Genomic DNA, 22,219 nt, shown 5'->3' with positions numbered 1-22,219 from the left:
ATTGCGAGAGATCAATTAAATTTAAATTATTCTGTTGCGAGGGAAAAGGAACGTTACAGGAGTGCACTTTTCATAGTCATTTAGCCGTTGTGGTTGCAGTACTAAGGAACATGACCTGTCCACGTTCTATCGTTGTTGTTTCGTTTGTCTTTATAGAGAAAGTTTAAAAAGTTCTTTAGATATTGAAATGGCCACTTAATCTTCTTGCTTTCATTAATATGTACCTTTTTTAAACGTTGATATTTCGCAAATCGACCAAATAAATTGGCCACCCCAATTGGGCTCTCTGATTACCACTTACCTCTCCATGACCTACTTTTTATGTGGTTAATAATTTTTTGATCCAAAGATACTGCTCGTATCAGAAGGTTGTAAAATATTGGCCCTTGTATGGTTCAAGTTTCGGAAGAACATAATCTATTTCTGTTAACAGAGTTAAATCAAAAAGGATAAGTATTTGAAAAAAAAAGTAAATAGAGGCTCGTCTTTTTAACCGATGGCCCCGACAAGTGACGCTTCGACATGCTACATAAATATAATAGAATATCAGAATTTTTATTGGAGTGCCAGATGCCAAATAAAAATAGACATCAGAAAAATTAACCGTTATTGCGACCAGAAGCTCTTGGGATACTCTAAATTCTATTACTTATTGATGGGGCATATAAGAACTAGTGCTGGCAAAACTGAGGCTAAATCTCCTAAACGTTCTTCCTAATACCTGTCAGAGGTAGAAATTTAACAAAGAAAACTTAATAATTATTTTTTAAGAACTTTTTAAAATTCTTTCCTCGTTTAAGACAGAGCACATAGCAGCCACCCTCCATCATTGCTGTTTAGGATGGTGCTCTTTGTACCGATTTTTATACAACTATTAGGACTTTGTCACGATCTATTTCTCTAAACACTTCTTGCAAAAGCCCATTTCCTATCATTCAACGCACTTGTATTTGCTTGCTAGCGTTCAGATCCGCATTTTACAAAAAAATATGTTATATTGTAGGGTTGCTTACATCACTGTTTCTGATTTCTGAGTTGAGGTCCTGTAATAGCTTCTCTTTTTATAATTAAACATTGCGGTTGGTCTTTTATCATACTAAGTTACTAAGTTTATCGCTAAGTTACCATTTAGGACCATCTTTGAACATTCCTCCACAAGCTTATTTTTTTTAACTGATGGCAACTGCCTCAACATGCGAGAGATAACTGAAACTCAGCGTAAGAAAATTGGGGACAAGAAGACAACTTAGAATAAGAAGTGGTTAATTTCTTCTTCTCTATTGTTTATGACTTACAAGCTCATCTTACAGCCGAGTGTAGCTGAACATTTATAGCAGAATAAGTTTTTCTTACGAAATGAAAGCTCACGATGGTGTCGTAACTGAACGTTTCTTTCCTTCACTACTTCATCAGATCTTTTGTACTTGGAAAAGCAGAGGATACGGTGTGCAGAGGCTATTTAACTTAACAGAGCTTCCACAATAGAGAGAATAGATAAGTAATGTTAAATTTCTCTCAAACTACACCTATTTTGCACATCGCCTAAAACAGCTTTACGCTAGAATGGGGTAAAACTTTTATGCTTTTTGCTTAAGTTTTTAATTATAATTAACGAAGGATTACAATGCTCAGTACTTACAATACTACTGAACGTACTGTAAATTCGACAATATTTTGCCTTCCACATATTCTGTAACTACCGAATTTTGTTTTTAGTGTAGCAAAGAGAGAGAGAGAGAGAGAGAAAGATTGCGGATGAAGTAGAGTAATGCTGTAGTTTTAAATAGATCTAGTCCAATTGCTATCATAAGTGCGCCACGGTTGCCGAGCGGGTTAAGAGGAGAGACCTGCAAAGTTAATATGCATTGTGGTACTGGGTTCGATTCCCGGTCTTGGCCTTGGATTTTATTTAATGGTTAAATGAGAAATAGTAAAGTACGTTTGCTATTCGCCTCCGTCCGCGACACCTATGGTAGTTATGGACGTTAAACCCCGCCTGAAAAAAAATAGGCGATTACTTTACTTTACTATCATAAGTGGACAGCAAATTAACGGTTATTAACGGGCCCAGACTGCGAAAAGTGACAAAAAAAAGTTGAAACATACCCGGGTTAGGCATATTATTATTAATCATATAATTGGCGCCGAGTAACCTATTTCCTCAATGCACTGATGGCCCTGACATCACTGAAGGCAGCGAAATCTACATGAACCCATCCCTCGTTAGGGCTATTCTCTTTACAAAATGCATGAATTCTTTCTATATCTGAAGAAGAAAGTACATCTCAAAAAATTACAGAGGGTGTAAATATTATAGAACACACAATAAAGTGAGCCCTTCGGTGCAAATTCTTCCCCACATTCCATCTGGAATGATCATTCAAACATCTTGTAACACCGACCAAACTCCAATTAATATAATTTTAGATTAAATGAAAATACTTTATAAAATTTATGACAATTTATTAAGTTGAAATTCATTTACGTTAAATGAAAATGTTATAGAAAATTCACATGAAGTTGTAATTTACAATTTAATGTACCTTAAGATCAAGTTAACTAGGACTATTTGTGTAATAATATGAATAATCATTAAGACTGTTTACACTTGTAGAAAAGTTAGTTGTATTAGCTCTTACTGTGACTTGAGCATCCCTAAAAATCATTGGAAAGTACTGCACTCTTCCATTCGACCAGCACTGAAATATAAAATACTGATTAAGAACCAATATAAGAACAAAATGACTAAATTCCACTAAATTAAGGTTCAAAACAAAAATAAATAAACATATTTCCATGCTTCGAAGAAATAAAATTAGGAAATTAGGAAATAATGAAAAAAAAAGAATGACTAACTACATTGTTAAAAAAAACTTACAATTGTTAAATTAGCACCATCAGTAAAATTGTTTTGAAAACAAATAAAAGATGGCATTTCATCAACTAATCCTTTTATAAAGAAACTGTCAAAAAATGTTCAAATAAATAATGTTAATAACAATTTTATAATGTTAAGTATTGCAGCTTTCAGTATTTGATTAAATATGATTTAATTACCCAGGATAAATTTGAAGCTTTGGCCGTAAACATGTATAAAAAACTGCTATTAACGGAGAGTCTTTAAATATTAAAGCCAGTCGACGATTGCTTCTGTCCCACGCCATTCCTTTCACTTCTCCACCTACTCTGTAAACCAAAAAAGAAGTCTTTTGACTTACTATTACTCAATTTCGAAAAATAAACCGGTAATTCTTTTTTTTTCAACAGCAAAAAATAAACAAAATCGGGGTTAAACGACGGATAAAGAGAAAAATTATGATCAAAATGCAGAACTTTTAAAGTACAAATTTTGATTTAACTCTGTAAAGGGAAGATCAATATTATTAGATATGCTGGTCTAGCTATGCTACCTATCGTGTATGCGTCACTTATATTATTTCTGATTTTAAATTAATAATTCGATAACAATTTTAAATTAATAATTTCAAATCATTTCAGACAATTAGAAACAAATAAACAGAGCCTAAAAAGATGCATCCCTTAAAACAAAAATGAAACTATAAAACTTGAGGAAATAGGGAATTACTTAACAGATATTAACCGAGACCAAATAACTCTATTTATGAAATAATTTACAATTATATTTAATAAATACAATTGTTACATTGGGGAAAAGTATTAAGCGTAGTGATTTTGAGCGTGGACTTATAAATATTATCTAGTGGGAGAACCCCGGCAGCAGCTACTTTTAACTTGTCATAAAAATGTTAATAATGAAGTGTGTGTGAGGCTTCCACCTCATACACAACATCTGATTAGGTCGTTGGAGTTCAGCCCCATCATAAAAAAAAATAGGTGATTCCTTACTTTCCTTTTTGCTAATAAATGTAGATGAATAGAAGATGAAATTTACTAGTGAAATAGTGCAGATTCTTTAATTTTAAGTTTCGATGTATTGTTGCTGCATATTTAGTTAAATCTAATGCTAAGAAACTTCAGGAAAAGAGCTGCATCATTTTTTAAAAGTAGTTTCTGGAAACATTTTATGCCATTTCGTCTAAATATATTAATTCACATAGTGAAAAGCTTGGTGATATTGCAACTTAGAAGCTGTTGCTCACTTATGTTTTCTGTTAAGCATATAGTACAAAATGTGATACTGTGCATTGGAAGTAAATATGATACTGTATATTGTAATTATGAGGCACAGCTATACACGTGAAAGAACATAAAAATGTCATAACTTTCTGTACATTAATAGACCAATAAAATACTCTTAAAGGATGCCAATATCTTGAAGAAGTGGCTAGTCCATTATATGTATACTACAGAATAGTTATAATACAAAGAAAAACCATATAATTACATTTTCTCCAATTTACTATTTTAGAAACAAAAGAAGATAATGAATTTTAAATGCAAAACGTTAATAACATGCACATCATAAATTTAATTAAATACTAACAAATATCCTGAAGGCAACTGAACTCTAGTCAAATCTGCTACCATATAAGCGGAAGGCCGTTTAGATTTATCCGTAAATACTGCAGAAAAGGAAGGTAGAGAATAAATATATGGTTCAGTATTAGTGGTAAAAAGAAGTGTGGCTCCATTCTGTGACCAACATGCACAGTTTACAGAACCTCCTGCAGTCCACCAGTTCTCACATGTCCACTTTGAAGTGTCCCACACCCTGAAAAATAAGTAATTTGACGCATGAAAGAAAATTTCGAGTTCAATTTAATTTGTATTCACTGTAGTTCAATATATATTTTGACATTAATTTAATTTTAACATGTTCAAAACATATAAATTATATAAGAAAATATCTTCAATTATTGAAAATATTTATAAGTTCTAAGTATATTCATATTTTTAAAGATCTATACAAAAGTACAAGTACATCACAGTACGATTTTTTTTTTACACTTAACAATATAAAAACTCTTGGGATTAGCTATGCGGTTAGCGTACTGGACTCCCACGCGGAGGTCCCGGGTTCGAATCCAGCAGCTGACCCTTAGATTTTCTCTTCCTAGGAGCTTCTTACAGCTCACTGTCCAGTGATGGACAGTGTTGTCTGTAACGAGAGAACACTGTCCGGAGGCCGGCAGTGCACTGAAAAAAGCTCCGGGCGCCAATAACCTTAGATGTTGATGCGCCTTAAATCATTAAAAAAAAAACAAAAAAAAACTCGTACATCTTTTTTTTTTTAATTTTGTGGAGAGGTTTGGGGAAAAAGTATAAATTATCAGTAACAAGATTAGCGAATCTGTGTGGAATATTTACTAGAATAAAAAAGTAGTAGAGAGATTTTTAGAGCGGGAGGAAGTAAGAGCGACGTGGAAGTTGATTAGAAAGAGACGATTTAGAAAATTAATGAGGTAGTTTATTAGATTAATGGCAATATGGTAGGGTTCAATGCCGTGATTGCTATGTCAAGGGACAATTGCTGGAACCTTAATTTGTATTCAACAAATTTAATTAATTTAATTTTAACATGTTCTATTTTGTCTATGAGCAATAAATCTAACAAACATCGAAGGGATAAATAGAGGATTTAAAAACAGAAATATTACTGAACAATTTGGGGGTAAAGAATATAAAATCTAGTAATGAAGGCTTAACTGACTACATTTCCAACAATACAGTATTTATAAATGTTAAGAGTAATTAATTTGGTTGTACATCTAATCTCAAAAGCTGACGTTGCCTTTTGCAGCCGTAAACTAATTGATATATGTTTGACTGACTTATAAAATTGTATGTTATCAACAAAATAGCTCTTGACTTTGCAATTGGAAGAATATATGCACATAAAAAAATAGTTTGTTATAATAGAACTATTTCCACTTTTAAAGACATAACTAAATTTCCAGAACTTGAGAAAAGTACCAGAAGAAAGCGATTTATTGAGAAGATTTTGCGGGGGTAATCTGAGTACCAAGACGATGTTTTAATAAACGTGGCTGAATTTGAATCTGGACCAGGCTATTTGGAAACTAGAAAAGATAAATTGTTTAAAGTATCAGTTTCTGATTAAATTCAGTTTGAAAATGTAATTTTTTTTATGTCATACTGAAAAGTATTTAGAATTAAATTATACTAATTACATGGCTGTTAGAGTAGGGTCCTTAGAAGTAATTTGCCAAAACTAGGTATATGATTAGATTTCTTATGATTGTTCACGAGTGACCAGAAATTGTTAATGTTATGAAGAACATTTTCGGCTATGAATATTTTAAATTAGTGAGGCAAAAACCTAGGGCGAACCTATGAAAAAACTGGGGATTCAGAATAAGAGAGCGTTATAGCGTTACAGTGAGACGGGTAATGTTTATAAAATGAAGCGAGCAGACAGTCTGCACCAATCAGTATTTTGGCTTCTCTCTCGAGATATTTTGGCATTCAACTTCTGTGAATTCAGACACAATGAGAGTGCTCCGAAACTTTTTGTTAATGGCAATAAAGGCCTCACCTCCACGGGTCTTCTATATAGAAGATTGCTTCCGATACGGTATTGATATCTTCAATAAGATTGGTTTCTTATCCGATGTCCCCAAAGGTATCTTTCATTTTCAACAGGGTAATTAGATTTTCGCCTAGATTGTAGTAGTTATTCACTTTGGAATTAAAATCGTATTAATATGATCTATCTTGCAAGTTATGATGCAAGTTATTAATCGGAGTTGCCGAAAAAAAAAATGTAAAACCACATTTTGATTTAACTATGGCAAGTAAAAATAAGTGTTTTCTATCAACAAATTTCATCTGAAATTTGTAATCTCAACCGATTACATCTGAACACCAAAAAAGTATTCAGAAATAATTAAATTAGAATTAATATTTAAAAAGAAAAATTATTAGGAAAAAAATATTGCCATACCTTAACAACTTAGTATTTGTTGCAGCTAGTAACTTGGAACCATCGTGGCTCCAGCTGAGAAAGCTAACCCCTCCACCACCTACTTTTTTTAAAACAACTGATCTCTTAGTATCAATTTCCCAAGCCAACATCCAAGGTGTTTGGCTGTTGCATATTATAAGTATGTCTCCCTGAAAAATATTTTACCTACAAATTTGTTAGGTGAGAATTTTTTTTTTTTTTTAAAAATTAATCACTTGTATAAAATACTTCCTTTATTCGACTTTATTACCTGGGGGCTCCATGCAAGATTAGTTACGTAACTGAAAGGCAAATGAATTGCAGAACTAAAAGCTGGTCTTGTAACAAATGTTGTCGGATCCATATTCCATACGTATACACCTTCTGAACAACCGACAGCTAATTCTCCACTTGTTAGAGGCCTATATCAAAGTCAAGAATTAGAACAAATTAGAAAGGAACCAACAAGAAGTACTTATTTGGTAGATAAAACATAAAAGAAGAAGAATAAATAGGATATATTAAATTATATTAATAATAATAATAATTATTATATTAAATAGAATAGTATAGAATTTCAATCGAATCAGATTATCAGTGACCTAGGCAAAAGTTATATTTGATATAAAATGCTATAAATAAATTGAATACAGTACATAAAAATTAAGAGTTTTTAAAATCTTTCAACACTACCTCCAAGCTACACAAGTAATCTTGCGTTGTGATTTCGCTTTCAGAATAGGATTAATGCTTGTACTTGCACAAAAGAGTGTAACTGTATCGTCACGGGTTGCGAGAGCAAGTTTGGAACATTCTGGATGCCAGTTCATACACACTACAGGTTCATTAAATTTGTCCGAATCCTCCAATGACAGATCCTATCGAAATTAATAATTAGATTTCGCAAAAGAATAGCCATACTTCTATGTAAATTAATCTTACCACATGTCTAGAAGAAGAAACATATTCTATTGTCTTTTCGAAAAATGTATAAGCGGACAATAGATATTTGGCAACAACTTTGACTAATACCAACAAATCTTCCCGTTCAGATAAAACTTGAAGTACTTGACCAGCGCCGTTTTCATACCTTAAACAAATTTTTGATTAGTAAAACAATTTTGTCAGCCATAATAATCTAAGTAAACAGAACCATGGCACTCTGTTCGGAAAATCGTGTCAAATGGAAAATACATTTTTTCTAATGTAAAATAAAACTCTTGTTTACGTTAAAGCATTAAAAAATTAACTTACCATGCATCTTGAATTCTGTGAACTAAGCTGTCAGAACCCGGAAGAAATACCTGACCAGCAAATACTCTGAGAGTTGAATGGTGCAATACATCTTTGTTTAGAACTACTTTAGGATGATCTGATACCTATAGAAACAAAAAATTAATCCATAACAAATGATTACTTTTCAGAGTCCCACTTAGAATTTTTTTTAAATATTCTTAACTGCAAATTAGCGGTCAAGCACTCAAATCGGAACTTACAGACATTGTAAACAAATGTAAATTCATAAAATCTGGGGTAGAATATTGCACTCTTCCGTCGACTTCACACAAAGGAATTTGTCCATCGCTAGGAAAAACTGGGAAAATACTTAACGTGCACATTTTATTTAGGTAAATATAGTTCCAACTCCAACAGTAAAATGTTCCTAGGTTCCTAGATACTGATACTATTTATTAAATATTACTTTTACCTATCATTGAAAAATTAATTGCGGGAAAGTTGAACTATAAGGTTATATGTCTCTAGCTCAATAACATTCGATATAAGACACAATTATTTTATCTTTCTTTGAAGTATTCTTTTTCATTCCGTTAACTATGCCGTTATTAAATTAGCAAATCACATAACTAATCACACCGATTATAAATCACTAATTTAAAACACCGATATGTAGTGAAATAATTTACAAGAAAAGCAATTGTCCCGCGTTAGATTTGTTAAATTATCCAGATCAAATCAGCTGCTATAACAAGCAATTATTAAGCTGCTTGATATCGATAATTGTAGGGGTCGCAGGAGGATTGAGTAAGAATAAGAATAAAGTAGGAGTAAATTTGCAAGGTAAGTAGATGAGGGTATCCAGGGAGCCACTCAAGTTGGAAGCCTTTTCCGTAACAGTTACCCAATTAATTACTGAATGATTATGCAATTGACTGGGAAAAATTATTCAGAAATCCATCATGCAGTTAGTACTTTGTTTGCTTATTGGTTAATGATAAAATTATCGATATCACTTCTTGATCAATTGCCTGTAATCGTTTCCAGAGGCAAACAAAATTCTGATGCCGCGTGAGTCTGGGCGATACGATATGCGATTAGTGTTTTGTTTACTGTTTATGAGAATTGTATTGCGGTAGTGCAATAGGTCCACACAGGTGCTTAAAAAGTGAACGCAAAGTCTGGACTTTATTCTAGCGGATCAACCTCAGTATGATTTTAGCATTTTGGCCAATTGGATGTTAGCAGGTTTGAAATTTTTTTTTTCCCCCATTATTAATTCATCTCCGGCATAAGATTATTGTATTAATAAAATTTTTAAAGTTCAGAATTTCATCTTTGCCCAAATTGATTAATCACGGTTTATTTTATGAGCTGGTACTGTTGATTAAAGGAATTTAACGAAGCCTCACAATTAAATCGCATGTGGTTTAGTATTTTCAAGTGGGCAATAATTAAGAATTTTATGCAGTCAAACAATTACGTTCTACTTTTTTTGTAAAAGATTATATCTAAGTACAGATCTAAGGTTGTTAAGACTATGTGAGCCTTCATGATATGGTTTCCTTGGCGTATCCTTTATAAAACCCTGCATTTTTCATTATTCGTAAGTGAAGAGTCACAATTCTCCTCATATAGTGCTTTAATAGTTTTCTAATAAACATCTTTTAACGTTGGAAATGTTTTCTTCAGCGAAAAAATTGGAAACTTGTTTTATTAAGAGGATAATAGCTAACTTACTCTACAAATATGCATAAAATTATTTGATAGAAATTTATGTCATTTTTGGAAAACATTATTTTATTTTATTTTCCACACCAATTCTTTAAGTGTAACCTCTACAAAATCATTCATATTTATATAACTTTTATATATTTCTTTCGTGGATTTTTGGACATTGTTCATTGATGTAAAGACAGCGACTCTGAATTTATAAATGTAAATGATTAAGCTTTTACTACGTTTTGTTGCCTCGACGAAAATTTAGGTAAATATATTTCGAAACACAGGATATCCAACTGGATTGCCGATTGTAATATACTTAGAGAATTCCAAGCAGGATTTCGTAAGGAATATTCTACAATAGATAACTTATATAATTTAATATCATTAATAAAAATGAAATTAAGCGTGAAAAGAGGTAAGATATACGCCTTTTTCGTGGATTTGTCCGCTGCTTTTGACCGAATAGATCGATATGCTCTTTTATATAAATTGTATCAACAAGGGCTTTCTACAAAGTGCGTTCGAGCTGTTAAACATTTACACACTGATACTGATTGCTCTATATGGTGTAAAGAAGGTATCACGCAAGCATTTAGAACAAACATAGGCGTTAAGCAGGGATGCCTTTTAAGCCCATTGTTGTTTTCTTTATTCATCAATGATCTAGAGGAGGCTATCGAGTGCGGAGGTATCAGGGTGGGCGATGCGAAAATAAAATTGTTGGCGTATGCGGACGATCTGGTCCTTTTGGCAACCGATCCCAAAAGTTTACAAATTATGATTAACGCGTTCTTTGAGTATTGCAATGCTTGGAATCTGAAAATTAACCTAACAAAGTCTCAAATATTAGTTTTTCGAAATGGGGGAAGGCCCTCGAAAAATGAGAAATGGAAATTAGGTAGCGAACTAATACAGGTTACTAATAGGTACAAATACTTGGGAATGATACTAACACCTACACTCTCGTTTAAACCCCACCTTCATGATAAACTTCACAAATCAAAAATAGCACTAAATTCAATGTGGAATTATTTTGTGAAAAATCGAGATATACCATTTTCTGCTAAGAGAAATGTATTTAATACAGTTTCTAGGACAGTAATGTGCTATGGTGCACAGGTGTGGGGAGGAAATATGTTTGAAGAGGCGGAGAAGTTGCAAAGATTCTTTTTAAAAAAATGTTTTAATCTTCCGCGATTCACCCCGACATATCTGCTGTATCTAGAAACAAACTCGACACATCTCTTCATCTACACGCTCAGATTGCACTTAAATTACATAATTAAAATTACACAACTTCCTGCTAATAGATACCCTCTCTTAATGACAAAAGAATTAATAGCAAAAAAACTATTTTGGTATTCTGATTTAGAAAAACTCATAAATAACTTTAATATAACAGCGGATATTTCTCTTGAGAATATGAGTAATTGGAAATCTGAATTTGATAAAATACGTAACCGTTTGGAAACAATATTTCATGCAGAATTCATTGAAAGGGCACAGAGATCAATTTCAAACATGGTGTACAGAGAACTGAACTTTGAGCCCGAGTGTATTAGCTATGTGTACGACAATAACATGAGCGATAGTGTTTGGATCATGAAGGCCAGAAGTGGCCTGTTGAATTTAAACTTTAAAATCTATCAACATAGCGAACACAGCTCACTCTGTAACCTATGTAACTTGTCTCAAACGGAAGACTCTTTCCACTTCATAGCTGTCTGTCCCAGATTAAAAGAAATAAGATTAAAATGTTTAAAACAGGAGATATTGCAGAAAGATGTGTTAATAAAATGCTTAAATGGAGAGTACGGCTGGAATTCGATTGTCAATTTCTGTAAGATTGCCTCAAGATTACGTCAAAATGTAAACTCTAGTGCGTAGATAAAATTTGAGATGATTATTTTTCTGTATTACTATTGTTTATTTTAGTTATTTATTTGTTTTTATTTCTTTTCTTTTTTCTCGTTTATCTTTTATTAATTAATTAAATTATTTTTTGCTTTATTTTGTTTTTATTTTTTGCATAAGCAATAAGTTTTTTTGCAATAAGTTTTCAATTTATTTTGCTTTTGCTAATTTGGAGAATTTTTTTTTCTTTTATTTTCCCGTTTGTATTGTTTTTGTGTAAATTTTCCATCTCATTTTTTTTGTATTTTGTACTTTTTATTTGGTTTTTGTATTTTACCAGTAATGTACCAAATCTGTTTAATTTAATGTATGAGATGACCGACTCCCCCGATGGTCGATGGCCAGGAGGCAGTCTTGAATAAAGACTATTATTATAGTTCGAAACATTTCTTCAAGAATTTGTTTGTTCTTTCCATTTACTATCATACAAGAATCTTTGGAAAGAAAGCTTTATGTGTAATTAACGTGTCACAAAATCGGTAGAATTTTAATTTGTTTTTTGAAACCAAACTGAAAACTCTTACTTAGAACTTTCCGGTAGTTTACTCACATTTATTGCCTTTAATTATAATAATTATTTTTATTTTATAATTTAAACCGTTTTTAATAAACATTTCAAGTGAATCAATAATTGGCTTAGGATATGGAAACTGAGAAAATGTGTTTCATAATTCTGGAAGCAAACTTTTCTTGAGAAAAACCATTTAATTTTTTTCCCTTATCTTTTACTGTTTTTACTGAGTCATAACCTTTTTTGGTCTACTAGGAAAGTCTGAAAAATATATCTTGTTTTTCTTTGTACTTTCTATTGTTTGCTGAAGCCGAGATTCATTTCTCATGATAACATAAATCCTTTCTCAAAACAAATACTCTGAAATTGTCTACATTTATCCAAAACAAATGAATCTCTTCGTTCCTTGAGAATGTTCTACTTGATGGCCAGTAAGATTTTTCCAATATTGGTTGAATTTTGCGTAAATTCCAAATTCCAAATTAAAGAAACTTAACAAATTATTATGATTACAGATTAAGATGTAAAATGTCTAATTCTCCAAGAATGTCAGCGCGAATTAGAGAAGCTAGAGAAAATCGCCGAGTCTCATTAGGTGTTGGTTTAACATCTAGGGAAAATCCTGAGACTTCTAATGCATCAAGAAGAGCTTCTACTGCCAGTGTAAATACTAATGTTACTACAACTGCAAGGGCATCAAGTAATTTTTTTATTTAATATATATAAATAGATTTAATACATTAAGCACATTAACACATGATGTCATCAGTTCCTGAAACGTCTTAGTACACTGTTAGCCTTCAAACACAAAGAACTGTTAGCCTTCAAACAAAAAAGAAGAATCTTTACAGCCTTGTTTCTGCATGGAGCTCCTAAAAAAAAAAAACCCACACAATTCGTTGGATACCTTGCAGGACGAATCCAGAGTTCCACGTCCTGAGATCAACGCACTACCGCTGAATCATTCCTTCCATCAACCTTTTTTTGTTGATTTCTAAATTATCTTTCAAGTAAGATTTCCCCTTAAACATAGGAAACATCTCTTAATTATATATGTTTACTTAGTCCGTCGTGGTCCATAAAAAAAAACTTACGATCCACCGAATAGCTCCACGGCCTTGTTTTATCTTAGAAAATTAGCTAACAAGCAACATTTTCCCGTCTCTGGCCAAGGGAATTTCCAGCTACCGTTTCTGGGACTTATTGTGCAATTGTGAATCGTTTTGCAAACCGCAAATGAGTTTTAATCCTTCTGTGGAGCCGAAAACAAATAAAGTCGCCTGATATTGGGAAATCTGGCTTTGTTTGTCAAATTATTAAAGCAGGCATTCCATGCTAGCGAACTGATTTAATAATGGTATAACGTATTTAGCTTATAAGAATTCTTTTTAACTTCACATTTTTATATTACTTATTTGGTTTAACAGTCTATTACCTTTGTGATCTATGTACATATTCATATTTATGTGTTAATTAACAAAGTAACGTAGTATTTTTATGGAATTAAAACTTAAATCTAAACATGTTATAGAGTTGAATATTTCAGTAAAATATAATTTGTGCAATTTGTGATTTGTAAGTTTCTATTCTATAAAGAGAAATTTTACAAGTTATTAAGATAAAATTTGATTTTTTAGCCTCCCGGAATAATCCAGTTCCCAGGAATACAACATCTGGAATTAATCGAAGGACAGCAGGTAGATATTTTAAATAATGGAATAATATTAAAATATATGTACAATTTCATTCAAACAAACAATTAATTAATCCCTTCCCTAAAATATATTGTTACAATTTATGATTTTGGGGAATATTGAGGTGCGGTCAATAAATTCACAAACAAATTTCTTTCTTCATACCAACGTTTCGGTGAATCTTCTTCAGGGTATTGTAAAATTTGTGGAGTTTAATGTTAAGCTATGAGCTCGTACATCATCATAACTATTGCACAATGGTATGAAGAAAGAAATTTGTTTGTGAATTTATTGACCGCACCTCAATATTCCCCAAAATCATCAATTAACAACAGTCAAAAACCAAAACTATCGTTACAATTTATGATTTTGGGGAATATTGAGGTGCGGTCAATAAATTCACAAACAAATTTCTTTCTTCATACCAACGTTTCGGTGAATCTTCTTCAGGGTATTGTAAAATTTGTGGAGTTTAATGTTAAGCTATGAGCTCGTACATCATCATAACTATTGCACAATGGTATGAAGAAAGAAATTTGTTTGTGAATTTATTGACCGCACCTCAATATTCCCCAAAATCATCAATTAACAACAGTCAAAAACCAAAACTATCGTTACAATTTATGATTTTGGGGAATATTGAGGTGCGGTCAATAAATTCACAAACAAATTTCTTTCTTCATACCAACGTTTCGGTGAATCTTCTTCAGGGTATTGTAAAATTTGTGGAGTTTAATGTTAAGCTATGAGCTCGTACATCATCATAACTATTGCACAATGGTATGAAGAAAGAAATTTGTTTGTGAATTTATTGACCGCACCTCAATATTCCCCAAAATCATCAATTAACAACAGTCAAAAACCAAAACTATCGTTACAATTTATGCTGGAATTCGAAGTAAATCTTTCCTAACAATTTTTCTAAACATTACTTTTTAGAACTAATTTTTGACTAATTCTTCAGTATTTTTAGTCGAGCAACTAGCTAATAAAGATCTTCTTGTACCATCAATTGGCTTGTGAATTTTCTACTTACCATTTCCGCGATTTACTAGGGTCCCATGCTCTCAAGGCTGCACTTTATTAAATTTTGAACTGTCACAAAAAAGTTTCGGTCCCATAAGGGCTTCACAGGCGATATGCTTCATGTTTACTCTTACTTTTGAATTCCTGGGAACCCCAGACGAAGGTTAAGGGGCATTTACTTGCACTTATCCAACTTTTAGCTTCAAATTCCCGTTAAAATGACCGGAAATCCTTGTAGTAGCTTTAAATTAAAATATTATAATGTCAATTTTTTCTTAACAATTTTTTTTTTTTCCAAACTAGTTAGTTTGGATAAGCTACTTTATATTAAAGCTATACGATATTAGCTACTTTAATATATTTTTTAATTTTAATGAAATTTAAATTGGCAATTTAAATGCAGGGTTTACGAATCCTTTTTTTTCCTCATTTTCAAAATGTATAATAATTATAAACTCCTAAGGGAAGGGATTAGCTATGCGGATAGCGTATTGGATTCTCACGCGGAGGTCCCGGGTTCGAATACAGCTGCTGACCCTTAGATTTTCTCTTTCTTACAGCTCCGGTGATGGACAGTGTTGTCTGAAACGAGAGAACACTGTCCGGAGGCCGGCAGTGCACTGAAAAAAGCCAATAACCTTAGATGTTGACGCGCCTTAAATCATAAAAAAAAAAAAAATTATAAACTCCTAATTGCTGTGTTTATAATTCAAGAGTTAATGTTATAATTGATGTATTTATAATGTTAAGAGATTGTTTATAGTTTTACAAGGTAAAATTTGATTTTGCAGCCTCCCAGGGTAATCCAGTCGCCAGGAATACATCAACTGGCAATACTCGAAGAACTTCAAGTGAGGCTTATTAAAAATAGATATTAAATCTAAGTGTTTGTAATGAACGTAATCTACCAGTTCCTTTGATAAAAATTTCATTGGTGGATCTGACATGTGAAAAACTGTTGGCTCTTGGCCTAATAAGGTAAAAATAAACGAAAACGGCTTTTTTCTTTTCGAACATTGGCAGCCTTCTTGAAGGAAGAACCATATTACAAAATAGAACAAAAAAAAATGTGTAAACTTGCATGACATTGTGAGATTTGTTATTGTTACTGCGATGTTTCAATCAGAAGGGAGAGAAGAGTTGGAATATTTGAGAATTAAAAAAAAAAAACATTCAACTAAAATTACTGAAATTTAGGGGTTTATTTAGCGATAGAATTATTATAAATGTATTTCTCCATTACTGAATAAGAAATCAACTTGTCTATTGAATGATCATCACAGGTTACGGAGCCTGTCACCAGTCATTGCAGAGTATTTTAATACATTTTCATTAATTTATTTTAAAATGATTTTCGTTGATTATCACTAACAGAAAAGGTAATAATTATTAATTCGAAAATATGGAAGTCAATGCAACTTAGAAATGTGTGCGTAGTTGCGGATTAATCAAACTGTTAAGAATAGAGTAAAATTCTGAATGCTTCTATAAGGCAGTGAACAAACTAAAAAATAATCAGAAAAAGAATTTGAAGTGCATTTGAAGAAATTCAGACAAGCTGCTGCTGTACACTAACCACTAAAATTTGCGAAGTGGGTGATGCCATTTACAACCGCTATATATTAATGCATTTCTGAACTTCTAATGCATGCATGTTTTTACTACTTATAGCTTTGCTTAAGCTATAGCTGTGTTGTTATTGTATATATATTTATCAGAATATAAGAATTAAAAATATATTAACCAATAGGATAACCAGAAATAATTTTAACGGAACGGGTTTCATGCTTTACTTTATAAGCTAGGACTTGTAATTAAATGAAAGTTCCTTGGTTCGAATCTACGAGTAACTACTAAAATTATATTCCTTTGAAAAAAATGTAATATTGAAGAACGTGTTCAGATTTGGAAGTTTGGCGTTAAGCACGCCTGAAAAAATTGGGGATTTCTTTTCTTATTTGAAAGTTATTACACATGAAGCCAAAATTCCTTTCATTCTAAACCAAATGATCTCAAAAATGACAAACAATTACAATTAGAAAAACAAGGAATCAATCCTGTTTATTTTGAAATAATTCTTGCTATCATAAATTGGTATTGTTTCAAGCAAGAAGCAGTATACCGGAATTGGCTTCCCCAGCATAATATAAACCCATCGGTCTTTGACGGCTTAGGTTTGCACTTATTTTACTTCACTTTAGTGAGTTTATCCACAATATCTCAAGAACAGATAATCGCAGAAATTCCAAATTTGATATTTAGTTCATATGACACAATGGAAAGCGACTATAAATTTTTGGTTAAAAGAGCTCCACCAGAAATACCACTTTACAGAATAGATTTTTCACTTTCTTTAAAAAACTTTTAAACTTTTAGCTTTCGAATAGTTCTATAACTTTTATAGGAAAATTTTTCTGGAATAATTAGATTAAGGGCACTTTTTGGGAAGGGGAGGGGATAGGCAGACCGGTAGTATGCCAGTTTATTGTAATATTTGGACTTACTTTTTATGGTAGGTCACTCTTTAGTGAAAAAATATTTTGTAGATGAAAATAGCCAGTGTAAGGGTCTGAGACATCTAATAAATTCCAAAAATTAATGAAAATTTAATGGAGTAAAATTACTTAAATGATATTAATTGTGATAAAGTGCCAATTAAACACAGCTTTTTCGAACGTTTCTACTTAACTGAAATTACTAACTGAAGTATAAATGAAATGTTGGGTACTTGCTGATTTTTTTATACCATTTGTCGTTTACTACTTAACTTTTTAAACTAGTAAGTTTTTGTTTTAAGGAGATAAATACTGCAGTTATTCTGAAACTACATGTGATCGAAGCTTTCGGTTGGATATTAAAAATAATAATGTGAATATGGTGGAAGAAGTTAGTGTCCATGGATTAAAAGCAACGTACTGTTGTCTCTAAATAAAATAATTTCTAAAAAATTTTTGTAACCTTCTGAACGTTAGTCTTGAAAAAGTTGTGTACGCTGGTCTAATCGACCAAGCCTCCTCGCTAAAATACCAATGCATTGACTCTGCTTTTTAATTTTGGATTAGACTTCTTCATCTTTTATAATTCTATGTTTATAGTTTTAAGAAGGTTGCAGTGTTTGGCGAAAACAATTATTTCAACATTGTGTACTTTTTATTATATTAAAAGCTACCAACCATTTTTTAACATGTATTAACGGCCAGTATGATTTAAGAGTAGTGCTAAAATTAAATTTAAAAGTTATAATTTTTAATTCTTTAAGCAAAGATTAGCAAATCCATAAGCTTTTATATAATTTATACATTTAGTTATATAAATGCTAATGTATGTGGAAATAATAACTTACTTCAAATAGACATAGTCTTTAAAGTAAAGTTATAAAAACATCATTTTTTTTCTCTTCCTAGTTCACTGCTCACTATCTAGTGATGGAAGGTATATCTGAAACGAAAGACCCCTGTGCTGAGACTGGCAGGGTACTGGCCCCGAGCGCCATTGAACTTAGATATTTACGCGCCCTAATTTGAAATATTCATTTAAAGCTTTTTTTATGTCATTCCGGATTCGTTTAGATTTTTTGGTTTGTTTTTTATCCTGTTGTTGAGAGAGAGGGTGTGAGAAATTCGCTAACTCCGACCTTATTTATACTGCTTTGCTTCTGCAATATCCATGCTGAAATGTGATGAGACGCACATTTACCATTCTCACAAATTTAACCTCGAAAAATACTTGTATTTGATACTAATGAAAGCTACTTTCAATATGGAGAATTAGCGCTTCACATTTAATCTGTTTCAGCTGCTGCAACAGCATTGCCTCAGATCAGAATCACATCCGGAAGATCTGGTAATTTTTAAAATAGCAATTTTATTATTTATTAGTTTAATACAATTACATAGTAATCTGGAGGGAAGAAGCTTGTTTTAGGCTGTTTTAGTAGAATAATTGTTAATAAGTTAACGTTTAAAAATCTGCATTGATAGGTTTTTTTTAAATTTCTTGAGGTACGTAATTTTTCATTTTTCGATTATTTAAATTACTTTTCCACTTAAAGAATCTATTTCTTTTTTAAGATATTTATTTTTATATTCGAGATCTATGTAGACACAATTTTTGTAAACTATTACAAATTTCATTGATTTATTTCAGCTGCTACATCAACATTGCCTCGTGCCACAAGCACTCCTAGAAGGCCAGGTAATAATTTTTAAAATACATTTTATATCTATTGCATGGAGTATGAATACATTTGACTATTGAGTTATTTTAGTTAATTCATCGGCATTATGTTATATAATTCCAAATATCATTGATTGAGAGTTTTCATAATAGAAGTTTAAGTGACTTTTTCAAAGTTCTGATTTATATTTCAACTTTACATTAGTCTTAAGAAATTGCATCAGTATTGGGGATATCGGACATGATAGACTTATTGTATGGTGTAACATAACATTGTGATGTGATTTTTTAAATTGAAGAATAAGTTAAAATTTCACAAATATTAAAAGCGTGCTAGAGTCTTACAAATAAAAAAAAAAAAATTAAATTTATTAAAATTTTATGCCAATTTTTTTTTTATATTCAAAAGTGTTAATTAGTTAAATACGAAAAAATTAATTAGATTTAAAATTATTTAACTAGAACTATCAGATATAAATAAGTGCTCATAAAAAAAGTCTTGGCGACGACTACTATGTCACATAATACCCACCGATAAAAAAACAGTTCTTCGAATGAAGAAATGGTTGATCCGTTTCATCTAGTCGAAACGACATCTTCTTTGATGCACTATTTGGTCCTTAACTTACCTTCCAAACAGCTTTTGTTTCTTTTTTTGTACTAAGTACCTATATTGGAATGGAACTTCTCTCTGCTATCTCCATCGAGATATTTTATCTCCATAAGTTTCATTCTACAAGGAACATTCTAGTTATATTATGTTACAAGAGTCTTTAAAAAGTGGTGGCCCTTTCCGACCTGAGTCTCGGTATTCCCTGAGATGAGAATACACTAAGACTTTGTTTCTCATACGTTTTCTCATATTACCTCAAAATCTAAAGCATTCCTTGGATTCGAACTGACATTTTTCCAGGGCCGTTGTGCAATTTTACCGCAATGTGCATCTGTTGGAAATGTTTTAATCGTATTGTGTTGTCTAGGTCTATATTCTGTTATTTGGTCTTGGTATTCTCGAAATATATGTTTGTATTATTTGGTTGGTGAAGTGCTACTGATCAGATAAGCTTTACTCCTCAACATCTCAATGTATCAACCCATTTCTTAATCGAGAATTGCATTTCATGATTTCCTTATTCAGTTTTCTCACGTCTTTAATACAGGTTTTCTTTTTGAATTGCTAATAATAATTGACCTCAACGTATAAAATATCTCAAATTGGGAAAACTTATTTTCTTGTAGACATAAATGATAACTTTACTACTAATTATTAGTAATTCATTTTTCAGCGCTGACTGGTGCAAGATCCAGATTAGCAACTATAAGGAGTTCTCCAACAAGTGAAGGTGATTTCTGTTCCATAAAAACTCTTTTCTCTTTTGTATGGTTAAAAAACTGAAACACGTAAAAACTGAAGTAATTTTTAATGTTACATATATTTTTCAGTACCACGATCATCTGTAAAAAAAAATGAAAAGTAAGTAAATAAAAAAGTAAATAACTAAATTTTAGAATTAGTATTTTTTTTAAATATTATTATATTTAAATTTCAGAAAACGCGCCGATAAACAAGTACAAACTGAGAAAAGGTAAGTATGGAAATTTGTTATCATACGTGGTTACCAAATTTATTTTGTTTCTCCTGACAAAAATAATGCAGTCTCTAAAGTAGAGTGATGGATTGAACCAGAATTGTATATTGAACTTTAGATATATTTATCTCACTCATATTCACTACCAGCCTCCGGACAGTGTTCTCTCGTTACAGACAACACTGTCCATCACCGGAGCTGTAAGAAGCTCCTAGAAAGAGAAAATCTAAGGGTCAGCAGCTGGATTCGAACCCGTGACCTTCGCGTGAGAATCCAATACGCTATCCGCATAGCTAATTTCTTCCCTTGAAGTACTGTATTAATTTTCTTTTTCTATTGGTAAGGAATGTATTGTGATCAGGCAAGTTTTCAATTCTTGAATGTTTTAAACAAAACCGTTGAGGAGGACCCGTGAGTCCTAAACAGATTTTGAGAAAATGGTATGTGTAACAATAACGAAAACTCGCGGAAAGCCGAGACATTTTTTTCCTATGAGCACCTCTTGCGACCTGACATGCGAAGATTGTCACTCAGCTGAAAATGAGAATTTTCAAAATTTTCTTTTATTTTTTTCTCCGAAAGTTGCTCCTACGATTTCCTCTAAGCTTTTTGTACACTTTAAAGTTAGCTCTGTAACTTTACTTTATTAATATTTCTAAAAAATAGTTTTTTTTCTAGTTATTTGGAAGGGTGGTGATGATACGCATTTTTAAAATGATTTTTTCCCTTTTTTTATGGTGTTAGGAAAAATGATACATGGTTCTAAAATTCGAAGTTTTCGTTTATTTATTGTTTACAAAATACCCTGGAGAATATGATGGGCTTAAAACTGGCGAGTTAGCTTTGAAGTTTGATTATTTTATATGTATGAAACTTTTTACTGTTTTCCATAATAGGCACTTGTGTTATTTTCCAGTGATGAAGTCTTCAGTCTTCCTATAACAAAAAGAGATCGTTCTCTCTCCCCAACCCAATTACCATGTGCAGTATGTTTCAATGAATTGCTTCCGAGCGCAGGAAGACGTTTAACTAGCTTGGAATGTGGTCATACATTTTGTCGTCCGTGTGTTGATAAGTGGTACGAAATTTGTAAGTTTTGTCCTTTGTGCATGCAACCCATGAATAAGAAAAGTTTTCGTAATATTTTTTTTTGAAAAAACTCAAATGTGAGGGGAGAAAATAGGTATATTACTGTGTTAATAATTTTTGAGTTAGGATTTGTTTAATTCGTTACTTTAAATAAATAAACATTTTCTCCCTCCAAAAAAATGTATCACTTAAAATAATGTAAAGGTAAAGCATTTATACAGAGTAAATGTAATTATTTGTAACAGTATTAAGACTGAAATTTCTAATTATAATTTTGGATAAAACTCATATATTTAGTAATGTGATTATATTTGAATTTATTATTTATTATTTTGAACTTAGTTCCTGCTTTTAAAAAGTAAACTTTATAAAA

General features: G+C 31.7%; 2 protein-coding genes across 7 annotated transcripts; one reads left to right on the top strand and one right to left on the bottom strand.

Moving 5' to 3' along the window:
* Positions 1-2,442: 2,442 nt before the first annotated feature.
* Aladin (aladin WD repeat nucleoporin) lies at positions 2,443-15,119 on the bottom strand. Of its 2 annotated transcripts, none has more exons than XM_074132037.1 (10): positions 15,003-15,119; positions 8,141-8,265; positions 7,829-7,976; positions 7,580-7,764; positions 7,158-7,308; positions 6,887-7,056; positions 4,466-4,693; positions 3,058-3,186; positions 2,879-2,963; positions 2,443-2,699 (listed from the first exon to the last, which is right to left on the bottom strand). In XM_074132037.1, the coding sequence occupies exons 1-10, from the start codon at positions 15,003-15,005 to the stop codon at positions 2,556-2,558; spliced, it is 1,368 nt and encodes a 455-aa protein (XP_073988138.1). In that variant the 5' UTR covers positions 15,006-15,119; the 3' UTR covers positions 2,443-2,555. The 2 variants fall into 2 exon arrangements, with proteins under 2 accessions (XP_073988138.1, XP_073988136.1); XM_074132035.1 differs by lacking the exon at positions 15,003-15,119 and adding an exon at positions 8,383-8,854.
* Positions 9,178-22,134, top strand: LOC141456248 (uncharacterized). 5 transcript variants are annotated; one of them, XM_074132043.1, is made up of 10 exons: positions 9,178-9,370; positions 12,788-12,972; positions 13,910-13,969; positions 15,784-15,843; positions 18,788-18,835; positions 19,139-19,186; positions 20,455-20,511; positions 20,612-20,642; positions 20,719-20,754; positions 21,674-22,134. In XM_074132043.1, the coding sequence occupies exons 2-10, from the start codon at positions 12,801-12,803 to the stop codon at positions 21,909-21,911; spliced, it is 750 nt and encodes a 249-aa protein (XP_073988144.1). In that variant the 5' UTR covers positions 9,178-9,370; positions 12,788-12,800; the 3' UTR covers positions 21,912-22,134. The 5 variants fall into 5 exon arrangements, with proteins under 5 accessions (XP_073988144.1, XP_073988142.1, XP_073988140.1 ...); XM_074132041.1 differs by having other exon boundaries at positions 20,440-20,511; XM_074132039.1 differs by lacking the exon at positions 9,178-9,370 and adding an exon at positions 11,530-11,687 and having other exon boundaries at positions 20,440-20,511.
* Positions 22,135-22,219: the final 85 nt, after the last annotated feature.

This window comes from Rhodnius prolixus, unplaced genomic scaffold (genome assembly GCF_049639745.1).
Source record: "Rhodnius prolixus isolate KJV_2025 unplaced genomic scaffold, Rpr scaffold_4, whole genome shotgun sequence".
In the NCBI taxonomy this organism is placed as follows: domain Eukaryota; kingdom Metazoa; phylum Arthropoda; class Insecta; order Hemiptera; family Reduviidae; genus Rhodnius; species Rhodnius prolixus.
Note: the sequence above shows the minus strand (reverse complement) of the source record. Positions and strands in the feature narration are given on the sequence as shown.